The sequence below is a fragment of the Podarcis raffonei genome, chromosome 3 (genome assembly GCF_027172205.1).
Source record: "Podarcis raffonei isolate rPodRaf1 chromosome 3, rPodRaf1.pri, whole genome shotgun sequence".
NCBI classification, from domain to species: domain Eukaryota; kingdom Metazoa; phylum Chordata; class Lepidosauria; order Squamata; family Lacertidae; genus Podarcis; species Podarcis raffonei.
In genome coordinates, this window is record NC_070604.1 from 69,420,564 (window position 1) to 69,442,360 (window position 21,797).

Sequence of the window (21,797 nt, forward strand, 5' to 3'; positions counted from 1 at the left end):
GTTACCTTAGCTTTTTGTATCCACGTGTACATGATTATGTAAAAATATGTATGAAAAAGTGCCTTATTTTTCTCTTGCATCTCAATTCTCTTTTGAAATCATGCTTTTTTGCTAGCTTCAGCCTTTGGTGAACCAGTTTTTCTGAAATGTATCATGCAGGTTGATGTTATTAATTTTTTCCCGATTTTGACACAAAATAATGCATTGCACTAAATCATTCCCCCAACCACTGGCTCTTACCGGTGTTGAATCGAGTTTTACTCAGAGTAAACTGAAATTTCAGTGGGTCCTCTCAGACTAAAACTTAGCTGAACACCATCCCAATCTTTCATTTTTAGAAGTTACCCACCTAACCAACCATCAAAGCTACTAGGCTCAAATCAACCTTCAAAAGAAGAAAGAGAGAAAAGAGTGGTAAAATCTAAGGAAGGGTGGAGGGAGAAAGAAATGGGGGGAGGGAGTGTCTTCAACAGGAAGTAGGTCAATAACATAGAGATTCCCAATTTTATTTTATTTTTTTACTCTGGGATAATGCATTATTTAGATATACTGGCCTAAAACCCACCCATCAAGGCAACAGTTAATTCTATAGTGTTTTCTGTCACCTATGCACATGGGCATAGCCGGGGGGGGGCAGGGAGGGGCAGCTACCCCCCCTAAATTAATAAAAATCAATAAAAATACACAGCAAACTGAGGGTCTCCCTCCCCCCCCCACAAAATGCATGCCTATGCATACAAGTGTGTTAGTATGTACAACACAAGGCTTCATCCTTTACCACTCAGTATTGATTCATCTAGATTGTAGATCAAGAAGAAAAGGCTCTCAACTGCCTGCAAATCTCTGCATGTTCTCTGTGTGGGGTGTCCTCACTGGGGCATATTGCTGTTGCAAGCAGCAGCATCAAAGAAAGCTGGGAAAGATTTTGCGAAACAGCATGCTACCTAGTATTAAAGTAGATTGTTGAGGAGCATGCTAAGTGAGGAAAGTGTGATTTGTGCCTAACACCAAGGAGCAATTCACAGGAATGGACCTGTTTTGGGACAGGGGTGCAAGCTCTGGACCAAGAGTCCATTGGATCCTAGGTATTGGACCGAGCACCAATCCAAGGTCAGAAAAGAGCATTCTCAATCAGAAAGAAAATAATTTTGCTCAGGTTAAGATCTGGATTAGCCCCAAGACTGATGGTTAGGCCAGGTCAGAGCAAGCAAAAAAATAAATTTAAAAAAATGGCAGTCCTCTTAGCAGAAGAGCTTCAGAAGAACTTTTCCCATTTATGCCAAGAAGAAGTCCAAGGTCACATGTTCAGCAATGCATTGGACAAAATGTGATCTTCCATAAAATATCAAACAACATGAAGGTTTGTAGCTTAGTGGGAAAGTACTGTATGCAGAAGCTCCCAGATATTTCCAGGTAGACCTGTCCCTGCCTGAAACCACGGAGAGCTGTTGCCAGGCAGTGTAGGCAATATTGTACTTGATGGACCAATTGCCTGACTAAATATGTTCCTATGTTCCTATATTCCTAACAGCAAAGTATGTGAGCAAAGGGCAGCCATGAGCAACAAGGAGACTGCCTGGGCACCATCTGGTGGAAAGGCAGGATAATAACAAACAAATACTGTACAGCAAACCAATTGTGTATACAGCTGATGAGAACTGGGCTGCTGCTGATCTCTCTGTAAATTGTTTTACACATCACTCTTGGCCTCCTAATTAGAGCTACTGAAACACTGCAATCCCTCGCAGATAGAATCCAGGCAAGTCAGTCCCTGGATTAAAACTAATTTAAGTATGTTTGTAAAGCGCCCAGCACAGTATGCATCTGCATCCTCAAATCTGGCTTTTGAGAATCAACATGTAAAAGTTTTCCTTGCACAGATGTGAGCTGGTTCACCCTAGTTAAGCCAATTCCTGATATATGGGAAGGAAGAGTCCTACCATCTACAATGCAAACCAGGCCCAGTTTCTTACAGTTAGGGGATAGGGCTCTACAGGTGGAAAAAGACAAGTTTCAATACTAATAGTAAAAGGGACAAAGCACTTTCTTTACTCCAGAAAGTCAGGAAACAAACATGCAAAGCAGCACCAGTCTTTGGCCTGGAGACTGAACTAGCAAACCATAGATACAACTCTGACCAGGTTGTTTGCAAGCCCAACTATTTTCTAGGCAGCAGTTGGCCATTGTCTTAAGCAGCTCCCCATATCTGGTGTCCCCCAGATGTTTTGGAGTACAACTCCCATCATCACTGACTCATTCTGGCTGAGGCTACTGGGAGTTGTAGTCCAACAACGTTTGGAGGTCACCATGTTGGGTAAGGCTGATCTTAAGGCTCCTCAATTCTAAAGAAAAGCCCAATGACTCTTGCAAGGATGTTACATTATTATTGGAAGCATCTTACTTGTTATCAGATGAAAAACTGAACACAAGAGTAGCCCCAGCAGCCAACTTGTCTAAACAACACAATTAACGTTACTGATCTACCCTCAGTGCTCCAATACTCCATGTCCATTCTGAACCTCTTGAAGAAAACATAATTAAAGCAGAGCTCAGAGGTTACTGCATTCAATAGCTCTCCCACATCCTCTCAGTTACGTCAAACCATTATTTCCCTCGTATCAAAGCATAAACAAACACTGCTGAACTGTGCTTTTCTGAGAAGGCATGAATATTCATTGTAAATGTGTTACAACAAATTGTGACCTGACTTCTTTGCCCCCGATGCATTAATAAAGAAAAATCTGAATCAAATGGGTTTTTTTCATTTATGTGTGGTATACAGCAGGTGAAGCTGATGGAAACAAGCAGCAGAAGGGGAGGGTGGGTGGTCAGGAAATCAGCCATCGCTGTGTGGCTTTCTATGGAGACACAGCACTGCTTGTGTGGGCCCATCTCTCCACGGCCCCCACCCCAGGTCCAGCTGCCAAACAAGGTCAGAGATCCTCCCTTCCACTCTCTCTTGGGTCAGTCCATTGGAGTTGTACAGTCAGTAGCACAAATGTATTTACAGAAGACTCCTATGCATGTCTATTCAGAAATAAATCCAACCGAGTTCAGTAGGGCTTACTCTCAGGTAAGAGGGTATTGGATTATAGCCCTAGTCACCTGAAGCAACCCGACCATGAAGCAGGTTATGTAACCATCTTCAAGCAGTAAATTTGGGGTATTATTTCCTGTGACACTGAGAGATTGACCTAAAGGGCCAAATCCATTGAAAAATTCTTCTCAGCGAGACTCACTGAAATGAATTGCACAACCATTCGTTGTGGTGGGGTTCTGACTGGACCTTTCTAGGAGATAATAGATGGAAGGTTCCATATCATTTTCTGCCTCCCATGTCAAAATATTTTATTGACAATACAACTCACTACAATACTTTTTAGATTCAGCATTCCAAGATACAAACATTATTGAGGAATATCTAAAGGTACTCATGTACCCATCGGTTTTGAATTGTCCTTTTTTAAAAAACAAAAACAAAAAAACCCCTGAAACTACAACGCTTATGAAAACATTTTTGTCACAAATCAGCTTTCATAGTCAGTTACCGTTACAAAAACCACACACACATAATCTCCTATAATTAGGTTAGATTGCTCAATAAATTCTGCATTTTAATTAGCAATCAAGGCTAGTTTGCAGTTGCAACAAGAACAGGAATAGGTCTTATTAAACAAAATTAGCTTTCATGCTGAGCTCAGCAATAGAAAAGAAACTCAGTAGGTATGAAACCTCTTTTTTAAAAAATTAGTGTTGATCTTATTGGAGTGATGGGGTCAGAGCCTAGGGCTTGCCGATCAGAAGGTCGGCAGTTCAAATCCCTGCTACCGTTGCTCGGTCCCAGCTCCTGCCCACCTAGCAGTTCAAAAGCACGTCAAGTGCAAGTAGATAAATAGGTACAGCTCCAGTGGGAAGGTAAACGGCATTTCCATGCGCTGCTCTGGTTCGCCAAAAGCGGCTTAGTCATGCTGGCCACATGACCCGGCTCCCTTGGCCTATAGAGCGAGATGAGCGCGCAACTCCAGAGTCGTCCATGACTGGACCTAACGGTCAGGGGTCCCTTTACCGTTACCTTATGGAGTGAGAAGTACCTGGTTGCCTGAGACACTCAGCAGAGGAAAGGAAGAGAATGTCATAGGACAGTGAACAAAAGGAGAGGCTTTCAGGCAAGGGCAGAGTTTGAACAGAAAGAGGGGTGGGGGAAGAAAGGGGTCACTACAACTTCCATGAGGATAAAGATTCACTGTATGAATTACTGTCCTCTTCAAATTTAGTCTGCCCTGCTACGCACCAAAAAATGACGCAAGAAACCAGAGTTGGCTTAGCACTCTGTGTGAGTGATTGGTCTTCAACTGGTGAGCTGGGATCACTACTGCAAGGGTAAAAGGACATGTGCCCCTCCAGATGTTGCTGGGCAGGGATAGCCTAACTACTGTTGTCTGTGCTCTGGTAACCTCAAGGTTAGATTACTGCAACGCGTTATATGTAGGGCTGGCTCTGAAGTTGGTTCAGAAACTTCAGCTGGTGCAGAATTCAGTGGCCAGGCTACTCACCGGAGCAAGGCGGTTTGAGCATATTACGCTGATCCTGGTCCGACTGCACTGGCTACCAATTAGTTTCTGAGCCCAATCCAAAGTGCTGGTTTTGACCTATAAAGCCTTAATCGGCTCAGGACTGCCTCTTTCCATATGAACATACCCAGACCTTGAGATCATCATCCAAGGCCCTTCTTCATGTGCCTCCTCCTCACAATGGCGGAGCTTCATGCTCTGGCACCAGGGGGTGGAGAGCAGGCAGGGGCAGGTCTGGTGTGCATCCTGGGGGCGTAGCATGCTGCCTGTGGGGGCGTGGTGCCCAGCACAGGCAGGAGGGCAGCCGCGATGGCTGGCGGGATCATGCTGCCGGGGCGGTGCACTCCCCCCGCACTCCTCTTCCTCCACCAGTGCCTCCTCGAGAGGTCCTGAGGGTGGCAACACGAGAACGGGCCTTCTCTGCTGTGGCTCACTGTCTGTGGAATGCCCTCCCCAGGGAAGTTTGCCTGGCACCTTCATTATACACCTTTAGGCACCCGGCAAAAACGTTCCTTTTTAACCATGCCTTTGGTTGATCCGATTGACATCCTATGCCCTTTTAAAATGTGGTTTGGGGGGGTATTGGGTTGCTATTTTTATTTTTATTAGGTATTTTGTGGTTTTATATCTTGATTTTATTCTGTGAACCGCCTTGAGACCCCCGGGTTTAGGGCAGGATATAAACTCAAATAGCTACTATGACGACAACAACAACGAGTACTACTACTACTACTCCCCAAATCCCAGGCCATTAACCATGCTGGCCAAGATTACAGATTCCCCATCCCTGCTGAACTAAGGTGTTTCAGGAGCAGCATCAGTACCACATACAGATATGTGGATTAAAAAGAAAGAGATCTTAGTCCTCAAGTGCATGTTTGGGCTAAAGGTGGGTCCCAGAACAGAAAAAACTGGAGACTAATAGTGTCAAAGTTTTGACTTGTTTTGGCCTGTTCTTGCACCTGCTCCTCAAAGGTGGGGAACCCCTTTCACCCTTCCAGGGGCCACCTGCCATCCCAGCAGCTCCAGCCAACTCACCCAACTTGTAGTTCGTGGCATGCTCCCTCAAATAAGTGCTATCGCTTAGCAGAAGGTGTTTAATCAGTGTGCAGCTTCCCCGTGTGGTGAAACACTGAACTGCACTGGACAACTTTCTCTATAAAGCTCCCTCGGCCCTGGAATGACTCCACCCACCCTAGTTGGCAGTGGAACAGACTCCCACATGAGATGGTGGACTCTCCTTCATTGGAGGTTTTAAAGCAGAGGTTGGGTGGTGGCCATCTGTTGTGGATGCTTTGGTTGAAATTCCTGAAATACAGGGGGTTGGACCTGGTGACCTTCAGGATCCCATCCAACTATGATTCTTGGTAAACCCTGTTGAGTTGATCAGATTTACTCCCACAGGATTAGCCATGTGGAAACCCCTGGGCAGAAAGGAGTAGAAAGGGTTCCCCAATTCAGCTGAGTCTTCCTTGAGCTGTGGTATATTCCTGTATCCTTCATTATTGACTTGTCCTCCGATTCAGATTTGCTCTTTAAGCCTGGCTATTGGCTTGTCCCACAGCTTCTGGTTCTGGGTTCACCTCAGATTTCTGTGTCCAGCTGACATTGCCAGGGCCATAGCACTGTGGCGGTACACCTGCCTTGCATGCAGAAGGCCCCAGATTCAATCCTCAGCATCTCCATGTAGGGCTAAGAGAGTCCCCTGCCTTAAACCCTGGAGAGGCCCTGCTAGTCAGTGTGTAGACAATACGGAGCTAGATGGTCCAATGATTTAAGGCAGTTTTCTATGTTCCTGGTGAAGTGACCTTCTATCGTAGAAATTGGGTTCTAAATTGGGGAGGGGCAGGGGGTAGAGAGAATGAGCACATTCATATCATACATTGAAAGCACTATGAAACCACTTTAAACAGTCATGGCTTCCCCCTCCCAAAAAAAATAATTCTGTTAAAGGTGCTGAGAGCTGTTAGAAGATCCCAGATTCCCCTTCCAGGACTACAATTCTCAGGGTGGTTTAGCAATCTTTCCTCCCAGGGAACTCTGGGAAATGTAACTCTGGGAGTGGAATAGGGTCTCCTAACAACTCCCAGCACCCTTAACAAATGGCAGGTCCCAGAATTCTTTGGGAAAAGCCATGACTGTTTAAAGTGATATCCTAGCACTTTAAATATGTGGTGAGAATAAAGGAGGAAGAGAGAGGTCTCTTCCTCAGGGCAGTCTGTCAGAGAACCAGCCCATCATTCTCATGGGTGCTTTGCTAGTTGTGATGGGATGGTGAGCTGCTTGTGCGTAAAATCCTAGTCCCTCAGAGTTTGGCTAAGTCCACAAACCTCTGTCTGTGACGGAGCTCCTTAAGCATGGCTCCATCAGTCGCTCGTAGAATCGGACAGTGGGCGTTTACGGAACTTCTTCCAGCATAAAAGTTCCTTAACGGAAACGTGTCTTCTGGACTCTCGGCGTGACAGTTTCCGGCGAGGAGTAGGTGTCCCTATGGGAGGTCCTGAAACCTCCCCACTATTTTCGCTGGAAGTGTCTCTGAGCCCTCCCTCCGACTCACTTTCCCTTGGAACTCCTCCACCTCTCCCCCTGCTGGTTCCCTCCTCAGCCGAATAGTCTCTCTCAGCCTCTGTGAGCCCTTTCACCTCCTGCTTCTCCGATGGCAGTTCCCTGACACTAGTTTATGAATTAGCGCAAAACAAAAACAAACAGCAGCCATAGCACTCATCCAGTAAAGAAATCCAGCACCTTTACGTGAAATTTATTTTTAACAAGGGTTGTTTGTATGTGAGAAATTATGACTAACGCACAGCAAGTCATGGCTGGAACTGAACCATGACTCCAAGGGCTCTGCATTGTGGTGGGTCTCTGCCTCTAAGCACATAGCAGCACAGTTCAATAAAGCTTTTAGTCCAAGTGCTTACAAAGAGCTAGGAAACAGCTGCATCTCTTTGCTTCAGTGTGACATGGATAGGCGAAACCCATTACTTATGCAAATATAAGTAAATTATATTCTGCCCTCTGGTCAAGGCATCTTCAGTTGATCAAATAAATGCATCCATCATACAAAACAGGAACAAAAAGGAAAATCTACTCTAACAAGTCCTTGTAGTACCATGAAAACCCAGCAGGTTGCGCTTGTGTGCCATTTTCAAAAACCCAGCATAGAGAAACACACACACAAACAAACAAACACGCACGCGCACACACACACACACACAGAGAGAGAGAGAGAGAGAGAGAGAGAGACTGCTTTTTCTAGTGATACAAGCAGTTTTCAGGTACCATATTCATTCTTGCTGTCAGATATTAGAAGTAACTGGCTGTACTTTTGAATAAATAAGGTATACTATTCATTGTATCAAATTGTAGATTTCAATAGAAGTCTCATAAAGTTCAACGAAAAAAGCAGAAGTCCCAGTGGATCAGTTCATTCTCTAGTCAGTTCATGCATAAGGTCCATACATGTAAAAGTATCTATTCCACCTGTCTGTTCAAAGAGTCAAATAATCCACATGAAGGGTTGTTACAGTTCCACAGAATCCTTTCACAGAGTCTAAGACAAGGATTTCCGGAATATTAGCCTTGTTTCACCATCCTAGGCTTCATCAGTAGAACAGGCTCATATGTAATATTACAGGATAGTGGATCTTATAGCATAGTAGTGGTTGCAGTAAGCAGTGACTGTTACAAAGCAGGATTATACGGACAAGCACAATATTGGTTTGATACAATTTGATACAATGAATAGTATACCTTATTTATTCAAAAGTACAGCTGGTTACGTCTTGTGTGTTTATTGAGTACAGTGGTACCTCTGGTTGCGAACGGGATCTGTTCCGGAGCCCCGTTCACAACCTGAGCAGAATGCAACTCGCATCTGCGCGTGCGAGGGTCACGATTCGTCGCTTCTGCACATGTGTGTGATGTCATTTTGAGCGTCTGCGCATGCGCGAGCGACGAAACCTGGAAGTAACCCTTTCTGGTACTTCCAGGTCGCCGCAGGACACAACCTGAAAACGCTCAACCTGAAGCAAATGCAACACGAGGTATGACTGTATGTTTCACGTAACTATAGGTTTGTTGTTGTTGTTTTGTCATAGATATTAGAACACTTTGTTTTGCATCTTCAAAAGCATTTAGAATAAGTCATGTCACAGACAATAAATTAAACCTATTTCTTTACCATGTTCAGTCAATTCTTAAGTTTGCAATCACAATAGGAGTCATTTTTTACTAAAGGTGCAATCTCTAGGCTGCAGTCCTAATACACACTTAGCAAGACAGGATTGCTCTGGGAGGAGTGCGTTTCAGGAAGTACTTAATTCAGCTCGGGTAGACTGACATCTCCTTCATTGGAGGTTTTTAAACAGAGGTTGGTGGACCATCTGCCAGAAATTCTTTAGTTGTGGTTCCTGCACTGCACAGGATTGGACTAGAAAACCCTCGGGGTACCTTCCAATAGCACTACTGGCATTAAACAGAGTGGTGAAGTGCTTAGAGGAGGGGTTGTAAAATGTGGTACTCTCCAGATCTGGTTGAAATACAACCCCATCACACCTGACCACTGACCTGGGTTTGCCCAGACCTGCTGCAATCATAGGAGCCAGTGCCTAGGGGCTGATGGCCCTTCGCCCCCCCCCCAAATATTTGAGGGCCCCCAAAAGTTGACTGGCATTGCCATTCAAATGGTGTGCATCTGCACATCTTGTGATCAATTATGTGTAGCAGGGCTTAAATGCCTCCCCCAATACTTCATTCAAGTTGGCACCGCTGGTTGCAATGTATACCAGACTGATACTCATACTTGGAATTGTCTTGTTTTTACCAGAAGAAAAAGAAAAGAAAAGAAACAGTTGTTCATTCTCTGCTTATATGAAATCTCAAGGGCAAAAGCAGTTTCAGCCTGCCTTCTCCCACTTGCACTAGAGTGGGGGACTTTGGGACAATGTCAGGAAGGAGTTATTATTAAAAAGCAGAACTTGCCACAATCCAAAAAACAGCTCAGTCAAGATGAACAAATTTAATTGGAGATGTATATTCCGTTACGAGTGCTTCACACAAGCCAGGAAATACTATTCTAACTTAACGTCGCAAGAAAGCCGAAGAATTTCCTTCCTTCCTGCTAGAAAATTCACCTCACATAAATTAAAGAATGCTTTCTATAATTACAATGGGTTTATTTGTTTATTTGTAAACTAAGAAATTCCTCAGGTCGACTGCTTTTCTGGGACTCAGCTAGAACTGAGCCAAAAAACCCGACCCTTTTTTGTGGGGGAGGGTAATGCCAAAATGTGCTTCCCCTTTTCATTTTTGGCAGTCCTTGTAAAAATATTCATTTATCCTGAATTCTATGTTGCCCTTCTCTGCCTTCAATGGCATCATCATGTTGCAAGATTTGATTGGCTGCGTTGACCTGTATCATTTTATTCACTGATGTGATATCACCTGTAACATCATGGCATGATCCGTTTCGCTACAAGGTCACTGACTACAACCACATTTGACAACCCCTCCTCCATGGTGGGCAGGAGATGGATGGACAAAAATTCCTATCATGCAGAAAAGGTTTGCAGGTGAACATATGATGCAGGCCAGTATTCAGGCTGGTTCCCAACATTCCACCACACTCTGGCATATTATTGAAACTACACCCAGGGGAGAGATGCTATGCAAAGTGGAAGAAGCATTGTCTTGAATGGCTGGAGTCAGCACCAGGGACAAAACTGAATCTTTAGCAATACTGTACAGTGAATATGGGTAGTAAGCAACAACATGCATTTGTAGGGTAAGTCAGCCAGATGCATGCTGCTGCAAATTAACAAAAAAAAATTATATCCTGTTGAAGCTCCCTCCAAAGTATATATTTTCATATTGAGAATAATTTTCTTTTTCTTTTTCTTTTGTAAGAATCTTTAGCACTCTGTTCCATAAAACAGAAAAAACAACAACCCAGAAACCTAATAGAGTTTGCACAATGCTGCAGAATTTATTTTGGCATGAAAAACAATTCAAATGCAACTTTCCCCAGATGATGTAAGGAAACAACTTTTTTTCTGGCCATTCATAAATACAGTGATGCTATGATTGCAAAAGGTGTTCACTCAACAGATGACAAGGCTTTTTAACAGAAGACAGGCACCATCCTGTCATCAGCAGAGGTTACAATCTTAATGGAAGTTTAGACAAGCTACAACAAAAAGGTGGTTTGTTTGTTTTTTTGAACCCTGGCAGCATTTCTACAACTTTTTTTTTTACTTCTCTTAGCAAACTTTAAAATAACCATGAACTTCTTATTTACACTATGTACATACTCTTTAAAACCCTTAATGTCCAGGTGTTGTGCTTGCTAAAACATTTGTGTTATGAAGGTCAGCCATTTTTTAAAAATGGAATTCCAACTCCCAGATAATTGCTCTCCTCAGAAGTTCACTAAGACTGTGGCATCACCACTGTGATGTCACCACTTGGGTAGTGGCATTCTATCTTGAAGGAAGATAAGGTAAATCATTCACTTAAAGGAAGAAAGAATGGTGAAGAGCCAGGGCTCAGGGTAGAGCTCTGTTTCGCATGCAGGAGGTCTGAGGTTTAATCCCAGGCGTGCCCTGGAAGGGCTGGGGGAAATCCCTTCCTGCCGGCCAGTGTAGACAACACTGAGCTAGATGGACTGCCTTGGCTTAAGGCAGCTTCCTATGTTCCTAATACTGAGATAAGAAATAATGCTCTGGCTAATGGGTTGAGTTCTCCACTAGAAAAACAAAACCGGAAACGGTAGCAGCTTATACTATTTGTAAATGAAGACAGTGTGGGAAAAGTACCACACAGTCCACTCCTCTCAGATAGTGCTTTCGATGAAAGATGGTTGCAGCATCGTCTCTGCTTCTGTGCTATTTTCTTCAGGCGTATTCAGAACATCCTGCTGCTGATAGATATCTTGGACCAACATGGTGTTTGAATCCTTCCACTCCCTGTACTTCCTTGCTGTTAGCTCAGGATCCTCCAACAACTGGTTAATCGTGGCCAAGTCATGTTCCTTGCACTAGAAGAAAGAAAGAAAGAGAGAGAGAGAGAGAGAGAGAGAGAGAGAGAGAGAGAGAGAGAGAGAGAGAAGTTTGTGAAACTGGAAATGTGAGTTGACCACTAGAGGTCTCTCATATCTGGATTGTTGTCCAATCCTAATGTTCTCCTCTCCAACACAATCATGATTTCAGGGATTTTCTGAGGCTGCTAAAAATTACACACAATGAGTTAAATGCCTCAACAACAGCTGAAGCACAACAACTCCATAAACGCTCACCTTTAACGTACTATTCAGTGCTCGGATTTTGTGGAGTTTCTCATTAACAGTTGGGTTTTTGCACCTCTTGATGAAGGATTTTCTCAGCTCCTTTTTTGTAGAAGGTCGCCTGTCCCCAATGGGAGACAAACTCGCTTGCTCTAAGGACTTGTAAAGTTTCTCCATTTCATCTACGGAACATTTTGCATCTGTAGGGAAGACAGAAAACAGGCTGTGTCTAGCAACAAGTCCTAGGGCTACTGAGTTGTACTAAGTGTGCTCCTTTTTCATCTACTAGCTCTCAAGTGACCGTACAAAGGATTTTATTTTTTTATTTTTTTGGAGAGGCTTTGTTTTAATCTCTTCCAAGTTTTCCTAAAGTTATTTTCCCCACATTTTAAACAGCAAAGATTTAGCTCATTGGATATCTGCAAATATTTGTATTTGACTACTTCTTAACGTGTGCATTTAGTCATTTTGCGACGCTGCGCAAAGATAACACCCTGTCAATTGTACTCGGACAAGAGCTAAATATAGACAATACTAAAGAAAAGAGCTGGTTGTGTCGCAAGACCATGACAGGAAAGAGCAATACTGGGGCCAATTTGCTGCAGCAGCATTTCCTGTGCATATCACTGCCTCATTAAACATGCCCTAATTATGGCCAAAAAAAAAAAAAATCTTTCCTACTCATTGTAAAAAGCAGTTGCATATAATTAACAGAAAGTCGCATCAGAATTTATAAATGTACACCTGCATAAAGTGTTTCTGTGACAACTTTATGAAAACTCACATACACTGACCACAGAGCAAGAATTAGCTGTGAATAGGTGTGTTTTGTTTAGTCTATACTCAGTAAAATAATAAAAAATAAAAATTCATTGATGGGTGATATTGTTGTTATATTTATTTATACCCCACCTTTTTCTCTGGCAGGGACTCAAGGCGGCTTACAGATAAAATAAGAATAGCTAAAACCATAGAAAAAAATAGTTTTAAATAATTAAACATTAACAGTGTATGTGTGTGTGTGTGTGTGTGTGTGTGTGTGTGTGTGTGTAACATACAGACAATCACAACAAAAACAGTCTATAGATCCCTACTCATAACAACTCTGATGATGTCAAACTAGGGTGTCCATTGTGGTGCTGGATATCAGAACAAAACCTATGTTCATCAGGAACTTGAGCCTTTATCACCGTTGAGCATTTGCTTGAGAACATCAGTTAAAGTTTAGAGGAAGGAAGTGGTCACCCCTGGAACCAGCACAATGCCACTTAGCAGTTATCAAAGTACACCAAAGATCTTGCTCTCTTGTGTAACCAGCCACCCTGCTTCCCCTCAAGGCAAGGAACTCTGCCCCCTCCCCCCCCCCCCAGGAATGAAGCAACAAGCTCTGTCTCATATGATAGAAACATTTAGACCAGGGTTCTCATGAAGATTCATGCTACTTCTGGCTCTCCCCCCAGTGAATCCCTTCCCCAAATTTATGGAAGTTGTAGGGGCATTCAAGGAGAGCTTGCAGGAAACACAGGGTTGTTGTGGCAAATGGGAGTTGTAGGCTGTACAGTGATACCTCGGTTTAAGAACAGTCTGGTTTAAGAACGATTTGGTTTACAAACTCCGCAAAACTGGAAATAGTGTCTTGGTTTGGGAACTTTACCTCGGTCTAAGAACGGAATCCGAACGGTGGAAGGGCACCGGTGGCGGGAGGCCTCATTAGGGAAAGTGTGCCTAGGTTTAAGAACGGTTTCGGTTTAAGAACGGACTTCTGGAACGGATTAAGTTCATAAACCGAGGTACCACTGTATATGCATCAGACGTTTAAACTCATTCCCCACTCAACAAATTCTAGGAACTATGGCTTACTCCTCAAAGAGCTTGAGTTTCCAGGACTCAGACTACAGTTACAAGGATTCTTTGTAGAAGGGGGTGCTGTAAAAGTATGGCATTTGCACAGCCTACATCTAAACCATTGGGAGAGCACCAGTTGGAGGGGCTATTATACTATTATAAATAATGCCTCATTATGTTACAGCGATGTTTCATTTTCTAAAGCATCTTTTTTTTGTTCTCTATTATAACCAGTCTTGCTGCATCAACAACTGCCAAAGGAAATAGAAATGGCAGTGGTTGGACACTGCTCCCCCCCCCCAAAAAAGGCCTGTAAATTGGAAGAGAAGCCTATGGACAGAGGGGCACGTACTCAAAATGCTTGTTTATAGCCTCACAGTCTCACACACAAACAAGAAGCTACAGAGATTTCTGATTATTTTTCCTCCTCTACTTTTTTAAAAAATTAAAGCCAGGAAGTAGTCTTGGCAGGCTGCAAGTCAGGATGGACAGAAACATAATGTTTAACCCTTTTGTTTTTTGTTTGTGGGGCAGGGTGGGGGTGGGATCAGTTTCCCTGTGTTGCTGCTTCCATAGAGGAAAAGATAATGGGACCCCACAATTTTCACACACACACCTCCTTGGGTAAAAGAAGGAGTTTGTGAAGTGAGATTTAAGTTGAAGAATGGTCGTTCAATTTGATCTATTTATACAGGCAAAATTCATTCATTTCAAGCCCGAGGCTGGTTTCAACAAATCACGTTGCTTCCTTCACCCATACTTTCATTAAATGAAAGAAGAGGGGGCATCAATCACTACAACTTAAGAGTAGATATGGCACCAAATGCTGGGGACTGAACCTGGGACTGTCTGCAGGTAAAGCAAAGAGGCTACAAGTGAGCTCTACCTCTTTATGGGTCAGGCAGGAAGAGCAATATTGTAGGGCCAACAGATCACCTACTGCTTGACTCACCTTTAGGCAGAGTTTTCGATGCTGCTATTCTAGGCACAGGTAGGCTAGCCTTAGCACTGCATAATGTAGATGTAGCCTCATTCGAAGAGACCCAAAAGCTGCAGTCGGGTTTGACAGTCCCACTTTCCAGTGTTTTGTTACAGCCTGTTACCAAGTGATCAGTATCCTGAGAGTCGCCAGAGGCAGCCGGAGATTGATTGTCCATTTCTTCCCCAGGGGAAGAGTTGTTCACGATGTCGAGCCACGACTGTCTGTCTGGATACAATACTTTGGACAACGAGGAAGACGAGGATCCTTCAGACTTCATCAGGCTTTCCGGCGAGGACAAAGAACATGATACTTCACTTGATGCGTGCGATGTCAAGGAAGGCTCTTCCTGGTCCTGTTTCTGAGAATAAAATAAGAAGGTGGGGGTGGAATAAAGTCAAGTCAAAAGCTGATCATGGGTGGCAATATAAAGGGACAAGGATCAGCGAATTTGAAATCATACTTTTCTTTTTTAAAGATATTTATTGAGTTTTTCCACCTTTATACATTAAAAAATCAAAAAGAAAAAAACAAAAAAGTTAAAAACACATAAAGTTTACAATCCTTATTTTCAATAACATATTTCCCTGACTTCCCCACACCTCCCCTTCTTATATTCCAATTCAAATTGTTAATTCAACAAGTTATTATCCCCAATTTTTGACCTTTTTATATTTAATTCATTTTTTAAAAAAAACAATTTTAACTTATAAACATCAGTATTTAAACATCAGTACTCATTCTTAAAACTTTTTTCTAAAGTCGACCCAAATTCCCTTCCACGAATTCCCCAATTTTCATACTAATAACAAAACAAAACAAAAAAACAAAAACAGATTATAATTCTGCACCCTTTGGATTCCCAAACCTCACCCCACCCTTTCCCGGTTTCAATTCCCAGCAAATGTCCATCAGTCTTAGTCTACTATCAGCCTGGAGACCTCACGTCCGAGGCTCTTAATTCTCTCTCAATTCCTCTCTGCCAGTTTTTTTGGTAGTCCTTAATATTAAACACCAGATCTCGGAGAAGCTCTGTCCCGATAGGGTCCATATTTCTTCCAGCCAGACCTCCATACTTAAAAGTGGAGCCTGAATCTTGTTTCTTACTCCTTTTAAGTCCAAATGTCCCAAAAGCTCCAACTTTCACCTTAATCAAATTTGTAATCCATAGGTCTTCAGATCTCCACATAAGGAGATCTCTCCATTCTTCAATCTTCAATTCAAAACAGTTTTTCATCATCCAGTACTTATTTTCCTTTGTAGCCATCATGTCAGGCCTCTGGCTCTCCTTTGTCATCTGCAACATTACATCTCCTCCTTCCTTTTCCTCAGAAATAACATATATCTCTTTCTCCACACTCTCTAATCTTTCAAGTTTCTCTTCTTGTCCAGCTGCATGGACTTCATGAGTCGAGTCCTTATCAAATTCAATGGATTTGTTTACTGTTAAGTCCAGAGTTGCAACATTTGTAGCCAAAACATCAATTTGGCCTTGTAACTTTCCCAAGAGAACAAAAACTCTGTCCAATTTAGCTTGAATTTTTCCTCCTTCAGCCATTCTTGTAATGTCCCAAAATCCCCTCTAGAGGGATTTTGGTTACTTTAGCTTCCTTCCAGTTCAAATCCAAAAATCAAGTTAGTTTGTATCAGTTCTTCCTTGTTTTCAACAAAATATAACCAAATTGTAGCAAATATATCCAGCAGAGATAGCAGAAACAAAGTTCTCTTTTTCCTTCTTGACAGCTAATTTGACAGCTGTCAAACTCTTCTATATCTCCTCAACAGGCTCTCTCGCGGATCACTCCCGGGTCCGGGGGGGCGGCACTTCAGCTCTCAAAATTAGCTCTTATCCTCCAGTGAAATTACTTATACTGCCAAATCGTGAAATTAATGTATTTTACCCAATAAAGAAGAAGAAATTCTCTCGACCTTAGTTAGCTAGTCCTTGCTTTAGATTATTTATAAGACGGGGAGATGGACTTCCTGTTTGCGCCTTCCCCGATCGTGCCTAATTCAAAAAAAAAAATTCTTTACAAATCCAATTTCCGTATTACTCACGGGTTGTTGCTTTTAGTGTCCAATTGTTCACAAGAAGAAGTCAGCGCTCTCCGACCATGGTATGTGGCTTCACTCCGCAGGAGAAGCAGTCGACTCTCAGCACCACGCCGCTCACCCCGTCCCCCGTTCCGAAGCCTTTAAAAAGGCTCCTTTGCGGGTCAGGGGGGCACAAATGGTGCCCACCGAGTCACCAAGTTCACAGGCTTCAGTGCCTGTGATTTCTGAGGGTCCCCGCGTCGCCGCAGCGGCAAGACCCGGATCCTGCGGAGCCGATTCCCTCCGGAGCTCGGAGGGAATCCGCCATTAGCCGATGGCACTAACCCGGAAGTCCTGAAATCATACTTTTCACTTGGGACACTGCCTGTGAACTTGGGGCTACCATATAGTATATGAGTGAGTGGTATGGCTCCTTTGCTTAATTTTGCCTCAGTTTCACTCAGCCAAATATTGTTTCCTCCAAAGAGTACTGGTTTTAAACAGAAGGCATCAGGTAGACATGGAGATAACCTCATAAATGTGTGAAAGACTGTCTCTTTCTCAAAGGTTTAGATCAGCAGAGGGGACCTTGTTGGTAGTTCTACTGCTCTCAGAAGGTCAGGGGTAGTGGCCTGAGAGAGGGCATTCTTATGGCAGTTCCTAAGCCACAGAATCCCCTCCCTACAGAGGTGCAATGAGCACCTTCGTTCTATAGTTTTTGCCATATGCTGAAAACTCACCCCTTTGTCCTGGCTTTTGACTTCTGATATATACACACACACACACACACACACACACACACATATATACATATTTGCCCAGTCCTTCTCCTTTACCTCAGAGAACAATCAAGGAAGATCAAGCAGGAAATGCCACCTGAATAATCCATGTCACCATAGGGGCATTTCTTTGATATTAATTTCATTGTGAGAATTTTTTGTAAGCTGCTTTGAGAAACACTTGGAGTTATAAAGTAGGATATAACCAACACACACACACACACACACACACACACACACACACACACACACTATTATTTTGATCCTATGGCTAATTAAACAATTTACAGCCTTTTAACCTGGTGGGGGGGAGGTGTTGTTTTTGCCTGTTACAACGTTACATATTTTTGTGTTTTCGTATTGTAAACCATCTTGTGATCCTTGGATGGAGGGTGATTTAGGAATTAATTATTTAACTAATGAATGAATGAATGAATTAAGTGTTTTAACTGATTTTAATATTGTATTTTTATGTTGTTTTAGGCCACGCCTGGGACCATACAGTGAAGGTTGAGTAAGAAATCAAAGAAGGAGTACACCTCATATAAATTCTGCCAGAAAGAAAGAAAGAAGTTGGGATGAGCTTGAGGCAATGAGAAAGGCCTCTGCTGCTGCCAAGTTAATAAATATTATCCAGGCAGATTCCAGGAACTATCTCTCAATGACAGCTACAGTTGAAGTCTCCCTGCTCTGGCTTCGCCATATTGGCCCAGCAGTCTGCTTTCCAGGCTTGAATATTCTGGACTTCATAAATCTTTAGAATAATTTAGGTTGTCCAGCGTTTTGATACAAGTAGGACTAAGAGGTAAATGTGCCTCACTACCAGGGGAGTTCATTTATTCTAGGCTGAATACAAAGTAGAAGGATGCATGAAACACACCAAGGAGAGACGTGCTCCTTCCTAGGCAATGCTATTAATACCTGGGTTGCTTAAGAATGTATATCTATAGTTTTAACTTGGGGGGGGGGAAATGCCACATGAAATGTTGCTGTGATGAAGTGGAACAGATCTTGATACACTATATGCCAATAAGACTTAACAGACTCAGTAGAATCAGCAATGAAATGTTGATCATCTGCTTTGGCCATAAATCTCCCTCCTATTTATATACGTAGAAATAAAGTGTTTTGTTGAAGCAGATACCATAGGGCAGGGGTCAGCAGGGGGCTGGTCCACTGTCCCTCAGAGCTTGTGGGGGGACAGACAATATTTGGGGGGGGGGGAGGGAAATGAACGAATTCCTATGCTCCACAAATAACCCAGAGATTCATTTTAAATAAAAGGACACATTCTACTCATGTAAAGACACACTGATTCCTGGACCATCCGCAGGCCAGATTGAGAAGGCAATTGGGCCGCATCCGGCCCCCAGGCCTCAGGTTGCCTACCCCTGCCATAGGATGTTAATAGTCTCATGGAGCTTCAGATAACTGTTGAAGATGGTGCATGTTACTTGCGTAGCTGCAAGAATAAACCACCCTTTTCCCATTCATAAGCATTTGTTTTTTAAACCCTCTGAACTTTTGAGTGAGCAATTTTCTATATCACAAACTGATTTTATTCAACAGTAAAATAAAAAGTGGAAATTATTATCCCCATGATTTTCTTACTTAAAATGATCTACACTTAACTTTTCAACTGCTTCATGACTCCCATCTATCAATAAACACCCAAGGAAGAATACTATAAAATGCAGGTGTTAGTGTTAGTAAATGGAAAAAGTATTCACTGAAAGATTAATGAGCCCTGAGGGGTCTATTTCAGACTAATGAGATATGCTGCACCTTAACAGCCCACCTGGAAATCTTTGTAGTCTATTGTCTCAAAATGACTGTTCCATTCAAGTAGATATGGGGGAGTTTGCAAATAAACATTTTCTTGCCTGTTTAAGGAAACTTGTAAAACCCCCACCCCCACCTCAAAATACTAATTTGCATTTGTTTCCATCTGGTTGGTGGCTAAACACAGAGAAGCACATCTGCTCTTGGAATTAATTACCCAGTAAATGATCACATAATCACTGAGTAATATAGACTATCCCTGCTTTAGATATTTACATTCTGCCTGTACAGGGATTCCCACATTTGAAAAGCACACGCAGTGAAAGCAAAACACAAAATTATGAATCTGCATGATGTGTTCTAAAAATGGAGGCAACAGCAAAGTTTTGGTCCTACTCATTCCAGGGCCGGCTCAAGACATCCTGGCATCCGAAGCGAACCTCAAAATGGCGCGCCCTGCGAGTACCATGATGCCTTGATTACTGGGAAGTTATGAGTTGGGTTTTACTGTTTTGTTTTCAATAGTGTGAACTGCTTTGGTGCTTTCTCTGTAGAGGAAAAGTGATACAGAAACATTTTAAATAAATAAATGTCATGAGGACAATGTACTCCCACCAGCAACAGAGGCAAAATGTCATTGGATACCAGTTGCAGGAAATCACAAGCAGGGACGGTGCTGTTATTCTCATGTCCTACTTGTCGATTTCCTGTAGACGCCTGGCAATCCACTGCGAAAACAGGTTGTTGGACTGGATAGGGCTTTGGTTTGATAAAGCAGGGCTCATCTTATGCTCTTATGATTAGCGACTAGAGGCCTCAGGCCCAAACTGCACCCCCCAGGTGTATCAGCTGAGCTGTAGCCCAGGGCACCAACACAGAGAAAGAATGGTGACTGCATCAAGGGAACTTGCCTACAACTCACTACCTCTTTCTTTCAGTAGCTTTCTCAAAAAGGAGTACGATAAAAAGTCTCAATAATATTTATGGGGGGGCAATGAAAAAGGAGGAAAAAGTTTGTCAGATCTTATATCCTAGTCCTTCCTACCATTTCTCTCTCATATGATGGGGGCGGTGGGAAACTGATGGGAAGGAATGATCTTGCAGACATGTTGGAAGCAGGCAGACTGACTGCTGTTAGTGGCCTTGAAGTCAGAATGAAATTAACAAGCACTTCACTTTGTCAAAAGATGTGGAAGAGGTTAATGCCTGTTACATAGCACTGCGGGAGAGGGAAATAATTTCTGCCCTTGGAATGGGACAGTGGTTGAGGTTCAATAATATGAGGCTGCTTTATTCAATGCTGTTATGCAAAAAAATAAAAAAATCAATACATTTTAATATGGCTTTATATTGCTTTTTATAAGCCATGTGATATTGGGACGCGGGTGGCGCTGTGGGTAAAACCTCAGTGCCTAGGACTTGCCGATCGCATGGTCAGTGGTTCGAATCCCCGAGGCGGGGTGAGCTCCCGTCTTTCGGTCCCAGCTCCTGTCCACCTAGCAGTTCGAAAGCACCCCCAAGTGCAAGTAGATAAATAGGTACCGCTTTATAGCGGGAAGGTAAACGGCGTTTCCGTGTGCTGCGCTGGTGCTGGCTCACCAGAGCAGCTTCGTCACGCTGGCCACGTGACCCGGAAGTGTCTTTGGACAGCGCTGGCCCCCGGCCTCTTAAGCAAAGATGGGCCCGCAACCCCAGAGTTGGTCACGACTGGCCCGTACGGGCAAGGGTACCTTTACCTTTACCTTAAGCCATGTGATGAGATATGAAACTGAGAACAAACAGCAGCCTGCTTTGGCTTATGCTGGCATACCTGAGCTGCAAGCAACTCACTAGATTATGGAGTCACTTCTGTGAACAGGAGACTTTCTCTATGTAGAAAGGTAACTCTGGATACAACCCTGTATCTTTAATTTGATATTACTGTAAATTTATCCACTGCCAGCTTATTCTTGAATTTAATGAGGATGGAGGCGCCAGTGATTTCCTTATCTTCCTTAAACACAAGGGGGTTGAATTAGGAGAGGGTGTTGGCAGCAGAATGACCCAATATCCGAACACTATAAAACCAAATTTAGCACCAGCAAAGTCTGGCATAACTGACAATTGCACAAGCCAAGCACCTGCCTTCCCGAGCTCTACCTGGATGCGAAGTTATTTAAGGACAGAAATCCATGATTTAGAGGAAACTGCTATCAACTGGGCTCAGTGAATAGGGGGGTGGAATAGGTTATAGAAGAAGATTGGTTCAAAATTGTTGCAGTATTGTGAGAATAAATAATGTGCTAGTGTTGAAAGTGCTAGACCCATCCTGTGATGCATTTGATTCAACAAAAGCAAAGTGGGTTTTTGTACACCTGCCTCAAATTTATTTATTTTTAAAAACAAACTTCTGGCAGAATTGTAGCAATCCTAAGCCATGTGCTTCATGGTGTGAGAGGCTTGTTCTTTTCTCTAAACCACAAGGAAATAAGGCTGCCTGGGAAGGCTTTAGTAACTATTTGGCTGTGATAACTGTTATTTGCTTT

General features: G+C 43.0%; 1 protein-coding gene across 5 annotated transcripts in view; it reads right to left on the reverse strand.

Moving 5' to 3' along the window:
* Positions 1–10,532: 10,532 nt before the first annotated feature.
* Positions 10,533–21,797, reverse strand: part of IPCEF1 (interaction protein for cytohesin exchange factors 1) — a 40,023-nt gene continuing 28,758 nt past the window's right edge. For 4 of the 5 annotated variants that reach the window (XM_053382220.1, XM_053382224.1, XM_053382223.1 and 1 more), the window contains 3 exons: positions 14,651–15,038; positions 11,866–12,053; positions 10,533–11,607 (listed from right to left, as the gene is read on the reverse strand). In XM_053382220.1, coding sequence (XP_053238195.1) covers positions 11,404–11,607; positions 11,866–12,053; positions 14,651–15,038 — 780 coding nt within the window. In that variant the 3' untranslated portion in view covers positions 10,533–11,403. The remainder of the gene's footprint in view (positions 11,608–11,865; positions 12,054–14,650; positions 15,039–21,797) is intronic. The other variant, XM_053382221.1, reaches the window with a different exon arrangement.